The 16,280-nt window shown below is 38.7% G+C and overlaps 1 protein-coding gene across 7 annotated transcripts in view; it reads right to left on the bottom strand.

Moving 5' to 3' along the window:
- ATP2B3 (ATPase plasma membrane Ca2+ transporting 3) overlaps nucleotides 1-16,280 on the bottom strand; it is a 307,321-nt gene that overhangs the window by 10,059 nt on the left and 280,982 nt on the right. For 3 of the 7 annotated variants that reach the window (XM_082263021.1, XM_082263023.1, XM_082263022.1), the window contains one exon: nucleotides 2,902-3,055. The exons of 2 other annotated variants lie outside the window; for them this stretch is intronic. In XM_082263021.1, coding sequence (XP_082119147.1) covers nucleotides 2,902-3,055 — 154 coding nt within the window. The remainder of the gene's footprint in view (nucleotides 1-2,901; nucleotides 3,056-16,280) is intronic. 2 more of the 7 variants (XM_082263025.1, XM_082263024.1) reach the window with 2 other exon arrangements.

The raw sequence follows: 16,280 nt of genomic DNA, 5'->3' as shown, positions 1-16,280 counted from the left end.
TCACTGCAAGAAGGAACTATGCTTCATATGCTGCAAAAGCAAGAAGAAGTAATGTTTATATATCAGCTTTCACTTTGGGCCCATACTCGAAGGTTTACTCTTTTATGAACATATCAAGACTTGTAAGGATGTTTTGCCATATTCTCTTTTCGAAATACTCATTTTTGTTGCAGGTAAAATTTGTCTTACCATTCTGTAATTTGTCTCCTGTGTAATTAGCTGCCATTTTCATTAAAAGAAGTCATGACATTTTACGTGCTCAAAGCACATCATGCAAAGAATTTATCTTATATGTTTGCAACCATTTGGCACTTTTTAAATTAATAACATTGAGCACCAGGAGTTTCTATCTGTATAAACATTTGTTTAATTTGTTGCAGTTGTATTATGGCAGTTTCCACTTTAGTTTATATCAGAGTAAATATTCAATATTAAAACTGCAGTACAAGATAAAATACCTTAGTTATAAAATGAATTCAATGGTGTGTAAACATGTTTATGTATGTTTGTATCTAAGCACTCCTATTAATATGCAATTTGAAAATTTAAGTCTGACTGTGTCCAGTTCTGCAATTTTCCTAATTGTATAATCCATTTGCTTTAGAAAAATTATAGAACTACTTGTCTGTACCTTTGTCTGTATAGGACATAAAATGTATTTCACTTTCAAAATGTTAAATATAACGTCAAACACGAATCAGTAGTTAAATATATATATATATATATATTTTTTTTTTAGGAAAAGGTTGAAAAAAAAAAACCTGGGATAGTTAAAATTGAATTTATCATTTAACATATACCTGGGTTCTGAGATAAATCCAAAAAAAAAATCCAGTCTAAAATTTGTATTCCTTTTTTATTTTTGGACAGAGTAAGCAAGGGTTAAAACTTCTATCGCTGAAACACAGAAACAGGGGGTCAGACCCAGCCAATTGTCTAGTTTTAATGTTTTGTTTAGTACAGGGGAACTCCCATTGGTCAGCTCCCCAGAGAACAAGGGCTTTAAAGTGACTCAAATTTCAAACACACTTTAAAATGTAATAGAGGATAGTGCCAGAAATTATTGGTGAGAAGTCCAGAAATAATTTTATGCTGAGGACGCATACAGTAAAACAGCCAACCCCTTTCAGGAAGTTTAAAAGGTCCTTTATCAGGGTTTAGTAGGTACTGCAAAAGGTGCATTCAGGATAATAAATCTGGAATAATCATTTGGGAACGCACTCAAATGTATTGCAGTAAAAAAGACAAGCCTGCTCATGTCGATGGTTATTTGAGCTCACAAAAACCATTGACTGGATTATTCAGCTCTATTGTCCAAATACACCTTTTGCAGAACCAACCAAGTCCTGATGAAATGGCCACCTTTCAAAACACTGAAGAAAGTTGCCTGTTTTATTGTATGTGTCTTCTAAATAAAATTGGTTCTTGATTTAAATTTGCCATAGATGGATAGAATTTCAAACAAATGTTCTTAGAAAAGGAAATGTTTTAAGAAAATTTGTTCATTTTTCTAATCATTAGTGGGTCAAATTGATGTTCATTTTTCGACCACAGTGGCAAGAAAAATCAAAGAAGCAGGACAAAAAAATGTTTTTAAACAAATTCATACATGGTTTGAATCTCAACCGGCCGAGTTTTGAAACGTTAAAGGACAGGCTGAATGTACCAAGTTGATCAATCGGTCACCTTGGGTTCAACCAGCCTGCTTGATTAGCTTCCAACTATCGCAAGAGGCTGCTATAGCCGCTAGTGATAATCACTGTCTTCTCCCTGCCATTATGGCTTCCCCCACCAGCCCACGCATTCCCCCACCGGGAGAAGACAATAAGACAATAGCTGATTCCCCTGTCAGCTCTGTCTGTGTTGATGGGGGAATTGTGCAAATTTCCTACCTGTCTGCGTGTATGTGGTTTTTGTTAAATAAAGTCCATTCATTCCAAAATCAAATGTTAAAAGCAAATTAAATCTTCCATTTGAATTTTCTGAGAATTTTCGTAAGATTTTTCCTAAAAATCTTTGTTCAGACTTCAATCCATCTATGGCCAGATTTTGTACACCTGGTTTTTGGTGCTTTCCCTCAATCAACTTGTAAGATGTATTATAGTCTTTGTTGGAAAATAATTCCCTCCCTTTCTGTATTGAAGTAAGAAAAAAATCTCCCCAGTAGGGACCCAGATGGAAAAAAAGGAAATCTGAAAGCAACTTTTTACCACTGTGTCCAAAACGGAAAATCATTTTGACTTGATTTTTTTTCTCATTTTATTATTTCACAATTATTATTTTATTAGCTTAACTAGTTGGACTTTTTCAACTTATCCAACAACATTTGGAAATATCAAATTTTTTTATCTAATAAAAAAAGACAAAAGTAGTAGTATGTTTATGTATTGTTGATTATATTCAGCTGTGTTTTGGCATTATAAAACATCCCATAATATTTTGAGCTTATATATATAATGGTAAATATATGTGATGCATGGGTTTGCATTGCACTGTAAGTAGTGTTTGGTGTTATCTTTTACTACAGGTTTAATATACAGATTTAAACTAAAAAAAAACAAAAATGGAAAAGGCTTTTGAAAGCAGCAGCAGCAGCTATTGTGGCAGATAGCATACTTGGCCATAAGGAAAACAAAATCAATTGCAAACAAACAAAGCTGGATTAGGTATCAAATAGAAGCATGGTACGCTAGGCACACCAAATATTGAAGAATAAAGGAGAATATGGCTTTAGAAATCATACACCACCTTGACTGAAAAAAGACTAGACAAAGCAATAAATAAAGAAAAAAATCACAGTGAGCAGAAAATGCAAGACTGCAAAAAAGATAAGATAAAATAACTTGTATAAAGGGTGGGTTTCAGAATGTTACTGATGAGCAGTAAGGAAATCGCACTCACTCCCAGCAGTGCTGGTGGCATTGGCGGCAGAGAGAATTACATGAGTGGGAGTAGAAATATTTGTTACATCATGGAGTTGGCTGAGGACCGAGGAACGCCGACGCACAGCACCCTGAAATGAACCGCTTCTCTTGAAGGTACTCACTACCTCCATCTGTAGGAGAGAAAATGAGATAGTGTTTTTTCCTTTTTTTTTTTTTCGTTTTCATTTCAACTGTTCCTTCTTTGGGAAAAATAAGAAAACACCATTAAAAAAATAACTCCATCCAAAATATGACGTCTAGTTTTGGATGATGTTTATGGTCTCAACCAATCCAAACCTTGTCTGCACCATTCTTGATCAGTCTCACACTGCTCTCCGCTGCTAGCTCTTTATATGTTCTTTGTGTAAAATGAATTGCCCAATCTCTTTAATAATACCATCTTCTAAGACTGTGACATGTTTACCCCTACCTTTTTGTTTACCACCAATAGTTTTATGTCGGTATACCTCCAGTAAGCTGACCCATTACATGTCTAACCTTTGTGACTACAGTAATTGCTTCAAAACCAATAACACATTTTGTAAGTGGAGAGGCAATGGACGAGATTGGTGGGAATACACCTGTCTCACCCAGGTCTATGGACATACCCACATGGAAGAAAAATATATTTAAAAAAAAAAAAATCATTTTCCCCCCCAAATATATTGGAAATATATTTGAAATGCTACAATTTTGGCCATATTCAATATATTTCTAAAAAAATTTTCCCTAAATATATTGGAAATATATTTGAAATGCTACAATTTTGACCATATTCAATATATTTCTAAAAAATTTTCCCTAAATATATTGGAAATATATTTTTCTTCCATATGGGTAATCAGGGAGACATGCTTGTCCTCAGCCCTGCTTCTGCTAGCACAACCCTCTCTGACCAGTTGAGAGAGATCTTGAGAGGGCTTAACGTTTGGGCCTCTGTAGGAACCCTCCTTGTGATTAATGCCTTTTCTATTGTATATTTCTTTCACTGTATACCCTTTTCATTGTAACCTATTGCACTTTATCATTATTGTCTAGTGAACATGTAATGTTATGTTTGATTTGTTTTCTTTCATATGAAAAACTCAATAAAAATTATTGAAAATAAAATAATAATATCTTCTAATGATATGCTACTATATAATATAGCAGATGAGGGCACTGCAATATTGGCAGACTAATGGATCAAAAGAATGGTGTAACCAACCAAGATATTGGCTTTATACGAAGACTGTACTGATAGTAATGCAAAATTTGGCATAACTTTTTTATTAACTTACTTAGGTTGTTCAAATATCACGTGTTGGTAGAGTAACTCTTCCTCTGTAGTAGCTATTCTTCTTCATTGATAAATAATGAATTCCAAGCAGAAGCATTGTGTCATCTTTGAGTTCTTGATGAAGGAGGGGTACAGGTTGTCCAACATCCACAGAAGACTACAGAATGTTTATAGAGATGACACCATTCACAAGAGTCTCAATGACAAAACATTGCTCTTGTCAATGGATGTCATCTCCATTATCATGTAGCCTTCTGTGGATGTTGGACAGCCTGCACCCCTTCATCATCAAGAACTCAATGGTGGCATGTTGCCTCTACTTGGAACATATTATTTACCTGCAACGAAAAAGAAGAGCAAAGAAGAGTTACTATAGAAGATTTACTCTACCAACTTGAAATTTGAACAACCAATGTAAGTTAAAGGAAACGTTTTGCCCAGTTTTGCATTACTTTCAGTCTATTGTAATAATTATCACTGTAACTTTTCCATGAGGTCCTTCTTTTTGTATGCCTGTAACAATTTGGCAATTATTTTTTGGAAAGAGCAGTATCCACCTGTGAGAGTATGGACAACCTCCACAATATGTAACCCTGAAATCATTTTTTGGTTTGTCTTAAATTTGTAATCTTTTGTATATTTGCCACTTCAAGAAGTCACATTTTAATGTGTCCCCATTTTGCTACACTTTTATTATTGTTTCTACGCATTTTCAGCCAATTTTGGGGTAACAAGCAAATTAAAGAAACTCTGTTGCTAAGTTGAAAAATGACAAAAAGAAGGACCTGCAAAAGAAAAGGTTTATACTCTCCTCTACCACCACCTATTCCCGGATATTTTCTCTCTTGCACAGCACTCTTCTCACCCAACACATTTCCAGTTGAGGTGAATGCCTGTCCTTCTGCTGGGTGTTGTGGTTTCTTCCACTGGCCCTGCTTCACCACCGAACACAATAGAGATGTATGGGTCAGTGGAAGAAATCAAAGTAAGTAGTAAAGGATGCAGGCATTGAGTGCTGAACATGAAGATTCTTCAGGCGGTCGTAGCTCTTTAGAAGGTGAAGAATGGAGAAAAAAGCTGATAGAACAGATGAGAATACACAACCTTCTTTTGCAGGTCCTACTTTTTAAAGCTTTTTTTTTTCTTAGCTCAGCAACAGTCACGTTGATGTTTAGCAGGCAAGTGGAGTAGGTAAAAAATTTAAGAAAGATGATGATACAAAAATTGTAGAAAGAAAAAAAGCATTCTGGTTCAGTTTAGCATCAGAGTCTAGAAATAAACTCCAAAATTAGGTCTGTCTTAATGAGTCAGTCTATTAAAAATTATTATTTCAGTTACATGTGAGCTCTTTTAGAATTTGAGAGAGTCCAGAAGTGCCCAGTCAGAGGGTTTCTTAGAACTGCAGTTTTGGGTGATTTATTTTTCATGTATATTTTAGGTACTATGTTTACATATACTTATACTTTACTATAACTAATTTGAATACCTAAAATGTTTTCTCTATATATTTTTAGGGATATATAAAGCTTTTATTGGGTACACTGACAAATGCACATAACTGTAAAAAGACTGATAATATACATACATATAAATATTCTCTACAAGCTGATAACTTACAGTGCCTTGAAAAAGTATTTACACCCCATTGTGTCATGTTACTACAAAGAACGTTAATGTAAATGTATTTAATTGGGATTTTATGTGATAGACCAACATAAAGTAACACATATTTGAGAAGTGGAAGGAAAATGATAAATGGTTTTCACATTTTTTTACAAATAAATATCTGAAAATTGTGGCATGCATTTGTATTTAGCCCCCTTTACTCTGATACCCCTAACTAAAATCTAGTGAAACCAATTGCCTTCAGACATCACCTTATTAGTAAATAGAGTCCACCTGTGTGTAAATAAGTCTCTGTATAAATACAGCTGTTCTGTGAAGCCCTCAGAGGTTTATTAGAGAACCTTAGTGCACAAACAGCATCATGAATGCCAAGGAACACACCAGACATGTCAGGGATAAAGTTGTGGAGAAGTTTAAAGCAGGAATAGGTTATAAAAAATATCCCAAACTTTGAACATCTCACGGAGCCCTGTTCAATCCATCATCCAAAAAAATGGAAAGAGTATGGCACAACTGCAAACCTACCAAGACATGGCCGTCCACCTAAACTGACAGGCCGGGCAAGGAGAGCATTATTCAGAGAAGCAGCCAAGAGGCCCATGGTAACTCTGGAGGAGCTGCAGAGATCCACAGCTCAGGTGAGAGAATCTGTCCACAGGACAACTATTATTTATGCACTCCACAAATCTGGCTTTTTTGGAAGAGTGGCAAGAAGAAAGCCATTATTGAAAGAAAGCCATAAGAAATCCCATTTGCAGTTTGCAAGAAGCCATGTGGAGGACACAGCAAACACATGGAAGAAGATGCTCTGGTCCGATGAGACCAAAATTGAACTTTTTGGCCTAAAAGCAAAACCCTGTGTGTGGTGGAAAACTAACATTACATATAACCCTGAACACATAATCCCCACTGTGAAACATAGTGGTGGCAGCATCATGTTGGGGGGATGCTTTTCTTCAGCAAGGACAGGGAAGCTAGTCAAAGTTGATGGGAATATGGATGAAGTCTAACAGATTTTCATCTAAGATTGCCCTGTATTTGAGTCTGCAAAAGCCTACGTTCACCTTCCAGCAGGACAACAACCTAAACATACAGACAGAGCTACAACGGAATGGTTTACATAAAAGCATATTCGTGTTAGAATGGCCCAATCAAAGTTCAGACCTAAATCAAATTGAGAATCTTTGGCAAGACTTGAAAATTGCTGTTCACAGGCGCTCTCCTTCCAATCTGACAGACCTTGAGTTATTTTGCAAAGAAGAATGGGCAAATATTTCACTCTCTAGATGTGCAAAACTGGTAGAGACATACCCAAAAAGACTTGCAGCTGTAATTGGAGCAAAAGGTGGTTCTACAAAGTATTGACTTAGGGGGGCTGAATACAAATGCACGCAACACTTTTCACATATTTATTTGTACAAAATTGGAAAACCGTTCATAATTTTCCTTCCACCTCCACTTATGTGCCACTTTGTGTTAATTTATCACATAAAATCCCAATAAAATACATTTACAGTTTTGGTTGTAACATGACAAAATGTTAAAAATTTCAAGATGTGAAGGTGTGAATACTTTTTCAAGGCACTGTATTTTGTGAATGGAGCCTTATTTGCATGTGATTATAAGGCTGGCCATACATGGTGCAAATTTATTTCCTGCAACCACGGAAGCTGTCCCCGCCGGGAGAAGACTGTGATTATTGCTAGCGGCTATAGCAGCCGCTAGCGATAACCGCAAGAGAATCTGGCAGGCTGCTTGTACCCAAGTTGATCGATCAATCGACTTGGTACATTCAGCCTGCCCATTAACGGTTTGAACCCATGTATGGCCAACCTAAACTGACATAGTATCACGTTATCAGGGACTGTTCTGATTGGTTTTGGGAACCTGGTGTGACAGAAGCTGTGCACAGTGTGCTTTGCTTTTAGCTTTCAACTAGGAAACGTCATTTAAACTTCCCCTAGCATGGGGCAGAGCCAGGGTGATGTTAATCTACATACTGTGGGGTTAAAATAAAACCATAACTTCGTCTTGCATAATGATCAGTCAGCTCAGATGAGAAATGTTTTGGCTGCATACAATATTAGCAATTTTCCTTTGGTGCATCTTCTTAACAAGGCTTCAGAAATAACTGTGCACATCACCCAGACCTTCAACCCATATTTCAATTTGGGTCATAACAGATTTTCTATATTCCATACCTAAGATATTCTTTAAATTAAAACTTTATAATAATTTTCCCCCATCAAAGCAGACATTTTTGTTCCCCTCCCCTGTGGCCCATGCCACTGATCTTTGTGTTAGTAAAGAGAAAAAGCCTAATCTGCCAAATCCAGGAGTGTCAATTTCCTGTCCAGCACTCTGTGCTGTGGTTCCTCCAGTCACTCCTACATTGCATAGTAGGGGCAAGGCATCTAATGCCCCGTTTCCACTGAGCTTTCTGGTACGGTACGCTATTTATGCTGTTTCCATTGTGAATGGTACCCTAATTCCGAACCGTACCGTACCACTTTTTTGGGACCCTTTCGTTGGGGTACCAAACACATTAGTACCGTACCAACAGGGTGGAGCTACACTCTGCATAACTTTGATTGGTTGACAGAGAATCGTCTATCACAGCTTTCCTGCTACACTACGCCTATCATGAAAGGGTACTATTGGCAATGGAAACGCAAGGTGTACCGTTCCGAACTGTACCGTACTGAACCGAACCGTACCATACCACTCAGTGGAAACGAGGCATAAGCCACTGAGTGCATCTGGAAACCAGGCATCTGACACAGCCATAGATGTTGGATTCAGCAGGATTTTCAGCTGGCAGTAGGAGAATGAGCACTCTATCTTCTTCTCAGATGGAAAATGATTGTAAAGTTTGATTTTAGTGGTAGAGTTGGCAGAGTCACTTTAAAGTTGAACTTAAAGCAAAACTTTTTTTTTTCATTTAGAACAGAGTAAGGGAGGGGTTGAAATCCATATCAGGTTTTTATTTGCCATCTGTGTCCCATTGGTGACATTTCTCTTCACTTAATGTCCCATAGCCACAACAGGAAGTGATAGAAAACACCTCCAAAGTGAGGAAATCCCTGGTATCCCCTTTATAAGACTCCCCCTTTTCTTTTTCTGGTGACCACTCAAAATGTGGGATTTTTTGTTCACTTTCTGTAAAAATGAAGAGTTGAATCTCCTCAGTGGGAGATAGCAATAAAAACTTAACGGGTTCTAATCTCTCTCCACTTTATCTAAAACTAAAAAAAGTTTGGCTTACAATTATACTTATAAATATAGGGTAAAAGGTATAAATAAAAGAAATATAACTATGTAGCTGTTTAAGAATTTTTTTTTAGTCCATGACAGATAAAATATTGTTTGTTTTGGAAAGTGTCCAATGATTTCCAATAATTTCCGATTGGCAATATGCATAAGAAAAGAGCTTAACACCATTTTAAAAACGTAAAGGTGTCCTTAATGAACTGTTTAGACAACAGCCAGGATTGCCCACCAGCACTACCTCAAACGTTATTTCTAAAGTTCCTTTGGTGGAGCAAACCACTGAAGATATAAACATGAGTGTTTCTTTGGTAAATCGTGTCTGAATGATAAAGGGAATCTATCACAAATTTTTTTTTTCAGCTGTTGCTCCTGATCATCCCACTGATATCTACACCTACATACAGTTCAAATCTGTTCTACCTACCTGTGGTCTACATGGATAGTTCTATTCTATGCTAAGGAAAGACTATGAATACCATATAAAAGATATACAAGTACATAGCTATTCCTCTATAGCAGGGGTGGGGAACCTTTTTTCTGCCAAGGGCCATTTGGGTATTTATAAAATCATTCGGGGGCCGTACAAAATTATCAACTTAAAAAAGTTATGTTATATTTGATCAAAAATGTAATTAACTCGCCCCTAATGTGATGGCTGCAACTGCGTCTCTTTGGTGAGGTGTGTGATGTTAGCTGGTATTGATGATGTTGCTACTCGCAACTGGTTTTCCAGGTTTGCATCGGTCAGTCTGGAGCGCAGTCGACTTTGTGGTGGTAAGTTTTGAAAAGAACTTCTGGCGGGTAATGCTGGTGGGTATAGCTGGCTGATACTGCTGGTGGGTACAGCTGGCTGGTACTGCTGTGGGTACTGCTGGCTGGTACTGCTGGCTCAGGCTGGTACTGCTGTAGGTATTGCTGATTCAGGCTGGTACTGTGCTGTAGGTACTGCCTTGGGTACTGCTGGCTCAGGCTGGTACTGTGCTGTGGGTTCTGCTGGCTAGTACTGCTGGCTCAGGCTGGTACTGCTGGCTGGTACTGCTGTGGGTACTGCTGGCAAGTATTGCTGTGGGTACTGCTGGCTCTGGCTGGTACTGCTGTGTGTGCTGCTGGCGGGAAATGCTGGCTAGCAGCGGCGCCGCGCTGGAGGAAGAGGCGATGTTTCCTGTATTGGTCACAGGCGGAGTGCATTTGATATCACTCCGCCTGTGACTCACTCAGACTGTCAGAACGGAGCCGGAACTATACAGGAAGCATTGGCTCCGTTCTGACAGATCAGCTGAGAGACACAGACTAAGCTGCACGGGGGGCCGGACAAAATGACTTTGAGGGCCGCATACGGCCCCCGGGACGTAGGTTGCCCACCCCTGCTCTATAGTAACTCTGCTTTGCTCTTCTTCTTCTTCATTGCAGGTAAATAATAGGTTCCAAGGAGAAGAAACCTGCCGCCATTGAGTTTTTGATGATGGAGGGGTGCACAGGGCCGCTGATAGGGGGGGGATCACCAGTCCAGGGAATCAGTGCGGTTGGACAGAGGGGCAATTACAGGATGCCCTGTGCGGCTCTCTGCAGCAGCTGAAAACCAATTTCTCTCCCACCGGCTTTCAGCTGCTGCAGGGAGAGACACAGACACATTAAAACATGTAAAATAAAATAATTTTAAAGCATTTTTTTTTAATTATCAAATGTTTTTCAAAAATGTAAAAAACAATAAAAAAAGGGCTAATTCACACAGCTTCTTTGTTATCTCTGTGTCATCTAAGAACGATTTTAGTATTATTTTAGTGAAAATGTTGTTTTGAAATATACAAGGGGGAGCCCTGCCTGGTAGGATGTACGGGGCCCCAGGATTTCTATCAGCAGCTCTGGGGGTGCACAATGTCCAACATCAACAGATGGCTACAGAACGATAATAGAGCAGTGTCTTGTCATTGGTGACTCTTGTCAGCGGTGTCATCTCTGTAAACATTCTGTAGCCTTCTGTGGATGTCAGAAAGCCTGCACCCCTTCTTCATCAAGAAATCGATGACGGCATGTTGCTCCTGCTTGGAATCCATATTTACCTTCTTTTACATTGCAGGTGAAAAATGGATTCTAAGCAGAAGCAACATGCTGTCACTGAGTAGGAACACTGGACCTTTTGGCTTTATAATAAGACTGGGGTGGGGGTCGGTCCTGGAGGCTGCTCACTAGTAACTGTGGGGTCCTGCTGGACCCCCTCAAGAGTTTACTAAAGTTTTGAAAGGATGGGAGTGCCACACCAGTTTGTATAGCCCTTTGAAAGATTTTATTTTGCAACAGCCAACATGCTTTGGGGGCTCAGCACTCCCCCTTCAGCAGATCATTTAGGCGCCTGGATTGAAGGTGTTTTCTTTATACAAGTTCTTAATGAAGGAGGGGGTTCAGGCTGTCTGACATCCACTGAAGACTACAGAATGTTTACGGGGATGACACCATTAACAAGAGTCACCAATGAAAGTACATTGCTATTGTCAATGGTGTCATCTCCATAAACATTCTGTAGCCTTCTGTGGATGTCGGACAGCCTGCACCCCTCCTTCGTCAAGAACATATTGACAGCAAATTGCTTCTGCTTGGAATCCAATATTTACCTGCAATGAAAAATAATAAGAAGAGTAAATATAGAAGAAGATTTACTCTACCAACATGTGAAATTGAAAAGACTTATGTAAGTTAAGAAAAACATTATGCCCGCTTTTGCATTTCGGTACAGCCCTCGTATATAGTGTCTATGTCCATACAGACAATGACATTTAAAGGATATCTAAACCCCAAAACAAAATGGAAAGTATATTGCCTTTTACCAGTCCTTAGATGTTGTGGCTGCATTTTTTTAGGCTTTTTTATTTTTATTATTACCTGGTGATTCTGCAATTAACGCACTTCCTAGATAACAGCGTTCACTTCTCCTCTGTATCTATCCACTTAAAGGCTGCCCTATAGCAGATATATTGCTACAGGGCAACCCTCCTGTGCAGAATTACATATATATGTTTGATTCTGCACTTCCGCCCAGTGGTCTACTCACAGCAGACGCCCATCTGTGGGTGTCGGGCAATGGATGTCCGCCAGCACTCGCCAATCATCGGGCAGAGACACAGAATGGAGATCAGCCTTTGTAAACAAGGCAGAGCTCCGTTATGTCAGGAGGAAAGTGTTGGATTTTTTGACCCTGCAAAGCAGGGAAAAAAATCCAGCCCATCTCTTAGTAAAAACAGCCCACAGTTTATACAAAAACACTGGCTAGGCACACAGTTAACCCTTTGCTTGCCCCTGATGTCAACCCCTTCCAAGCCAGTGTCATTGGTACAGTAACAGTGCACATCTTTAGCACTGATCACTGTATTAGTGTCACTGTTTCCCACAAAGTGTCTAGAGTGTCAGTTAGTGTCCAAATGTCCACCGCAATATTTCTGTCCTATAAGTGGCTGATCACTGCCATTACTAGTATAAGAATAAACAAAATTCCAGTATACAGTGCCTTGCGAAAGTATTCGACCCCCTTGAACTTTTTGACCTTTTGCCACATTTCAGGCTTCAAACATAAAGATATAAAACTGTAATTTTTTTTTTTTTTTTGAAGAATCAACAACAAGTGGGACACAATCATGAAGTGGAATGAAATTTATTGGATATTTCAAACTTTTTTAACAAATAAAAAACTGAAAATTGGGCGTGCAAAATTATTCAGCCCCCTTAAGTTAATAATTTTTAGCGCCACCTTTTGCTGCGATTACAGCTGTAAAGTCGCTTGGGGTATGTCTCTATCAGTTTTGCACATCGAGAGACTGAATTTTTTGCCCATTCCTCCTTGCAAAACAGCTCGAGCAAAACTGATAGAGACATACCCCAAGCGACTTACAGCTGTAATCGCAGCAAAATGTGGCGCTACAAATTATTAACTTAAGGGGGCTGAATAATTTTGCACCCCCAATTTTTCAGTTTTTTATTTGTTAAAAAAGTTTGAAATATCCAATAAATTTCGTTCCACTTCATGATTGTGTCCCACTTGTTGTTGAATCTTCAAAAAAAAAAAAAAAAAAATACAGTTTTATATCTTTATGTTTGAACCCTGAAATGTGGCAAAAGGTTGAAAAGTTCAAGGGGCCGAATACTTACGCAAGGCACTGTATATACCATAGTTTGTAGACACTATAATTTTCTGCAAACTAACCTATATACGCTTATTGGGATTGTTTACCAAAACTATGTAGCAGAATATATATTGGCCTAAATTTATGAAGAAATTCGTTTTTTTTTTCCCATTTTTTTTTATTGGATATGTTTCATAGCAGAATGTAAAAAACATTGTTTTATCCAAAATTGTAAGTCATTTTTTGTCTATAGCGCAAAAAAATAAAAAACGCAGTGGTGATCAAATGCCACACAAAAAAAAGCTCCTCTTGTGGGGAAAAAAATGACACAAAATGTTCTGGGTACTAATTTATTTACATTATGGGGTTGATTTACTAAAGGCAAAAAAACTGTGCACTTTGCAAGAGAAGTTTCTCCAGAGCTTAGTAAATGAGCAGAATCCTGCTGACTTCCATCATCCAATCATGTGCAAGCAAAAATGCTGTTTTTTCTATTTTCCTTGCACTTGATTAGGTTTTGCTTGCAAAGTTAAGCTTATTCTCATTTACTATGTCCTGGAGCCATTACACTTTTCAAAGTACACAGTCTATTTGCCGTTAGTTAATCAACCCCCCTATTTCTAGTATGATCAACAGGTATTTTCTGTACTTGATGAAAATGAAATACTAAAGCAGCCACCACATCTAAGAACTGGTATGTAGCAATTTATTACATTTTGGTTCTTAGGTTAGTTTAATTTTCAAGTAACCATTGCTGTGCATCCTGTTGCTTCATGTGAGCTGCCAAGATAGGCAACAAGGCTACACAATGTATAGAAGATTACAGGACAGAAAGTAATCTGTATCACCTAATTTTAAATATCCTTTGCTCTGATGACCTACTGAAAGTAAAACTCCCCATATACAGTCAGGTCCAAAAATATTGGGACATCGACACAATTCTAATCTTTTTGGCTCTATACACCACCACAATGGATTTGAAACAAACAAGATGTGCTTTAACTGCAGACTTTCAGCTTTAATTTGAGGGTATTTACATCCAAATTGGGTGTTCGGTGTAGGAATTATATTCAGCCAAATGCTTCAGAACTCACTGGACGGCACTTCACAGTGCAGATGGACAATGACCCGAAGCATACTGCGAAAGCAACCAAAGAGTTTTTTAAGGGAAAGAAGTGGAATGTTATGCAATGGCCAAGTCAATCACCTGACCTGAATCCGATTGAGCATGCATTTCACTTGCTGAAGACAAAACTGAAGGGAAAATGCCCCAAGAACAAGTAGGAACTGAAGACAGTTGCAGTAGAGGCCTGGCAGAGCATCACCAGGGATGAAACCCACCGCCTGGTGATGTCTATGCGTTCCAGACTTCAGGCTGTAAATGACTGCAAAGGATTTGCAACCAAGCATTAAAAAGTGAAAGTTTGATTTATGATTGTTAATCTGTCCCATTACTTTTGGTCCCTTAAAAAGTGGGAGGCACATATACAAACTGTTGTAATTCCTACACCGTTCACCTGATTTGGATGTAAATACCCTCAAATTAAAGCTGAAAGTCTGCAGTTAAAGCACACAATGTTTGTTTCATTTCAACTCCATTGTGGTGGTGTATAGAGCCAAAAAGATTAGAATTGTGTTGATGTCCCAATATTTATGGACCTGACTGTACTGTACAACACTATATTGCTATATTGTCAAAAGTATTGGGACACCTGCCTTTACACTCACATGAACCTAAATGGCCTCCCAGTCTTAGCCTGTAGGGTTCAATATTGAGTTGGCCCACCCTTTGCAGCTATAACAGCTTCAACTCTTCTGGGAAGACTGTCCACAAGGTTTAGGAGTGTGTCTATGGGAATGTTTGACCATTCTTCCAGAAGCGCGTTTGTGATGTCAGGCACCGATGTTGAATGAGAAGGCCTGGCTCGCAGTCTCTGCTCTAATTTATCTCAAAGGTGTTCTATCGGGTTGAGGTCAGGACTCTGTGCAGGCCAGTCAAGTTCCTCCACCCCAAACTTGCTTATTCATGGCTTTATGAATCTTGCTTTGTGCACTGGTGTGCAGTCATGTTTGAACAGGAAGGGGCCATCTCCAAACTGTTCCCACCAAGTTGGGAGTTGGGAGCATGAAATTGTCAGAAATGTCTTGCTATGCTGACCCCTTTAAGATTTCCCTTCGCTGGAACTAAGAGGCCAAGCCCAACCCCTGAAAAACAACCCCACACCATAATCCCCCCTCCACCAAATGACTGGGACCAGTGCACAAAGCAAGGTCCATAAAGACATGGGTGAGTGAGTTTGGCGTGGAGGACTTTTTTTTTTTTTTGGTAATAAGATCTTTTTTACTTATTTATTGGTTGTTGTGATTTTATGAATGTGGAATGTTTCAAATAAGATATATTTTTTTTAGTTTTGAATGTTATGGAATAAGTGTTATCTCTAACTGTAATATTATTATAAGAAAGGTGTCGGGGATGAAGATGAGGAATATTGTTTTTAGTACATATCATTCCAGGGTTACAGCAAATCTCTAGGCAAAGAGATACATGCACATTTTGGAACAACATGTGTGTACTGTTTTACTTGCCATAGGATTTCCTATTTCATACAGCCAGTCTTGTGATGAACACACACCTGCCACAGAGCACAGCCTGGCTGATGACTCACTTATTTCCTGGTTCAGAAAAACTATTTTCCATATCATCTTTCTCCTTCCAGCCTGGCTTTAAGTCTGCATCATATCCTCTGCGGCTCTGCCCAGGGAGCAGGGAGTTGATCCAGGAAGTAGTAAAGCTGAACCAGAAAGTGATATTAGTTATCTACCTGGCAGAAATCTGTGAGGAATGGCTAAATAAAATTCCAAAGCCTTTGGCAAGTAAAACAGTTGGTGCACATGTACAGTATTTTCAATTTGTTTGGCGTATGTTCAGCTTTAATGCACATACACTGGAGACTGGTCAAAGAGAGGTTAAATGAACATACACTAGACACAGGCCACTGAGGGGTTAATTGTGCATACGCTGGATACAAGTCACTAAGAGGTTACAAATGAAATGGAGACTGGTCATTG

This window comes from Pelophylax lessonae (genome assembly GCF_965119305.1).
Source record: "Pelophylax lessonae genome assembly, chromosome: 7".
NCBI classification, from domain to species: domain Eukaryota; kingdom Metazoa; phylum Chordata; class Amphibia; order Anura; family Ranidae; genus Pelophylax; species Pelophylax lessonae.
This window is presented reverse-complemented; position numbering and strand designations above follow the sequence as displayed.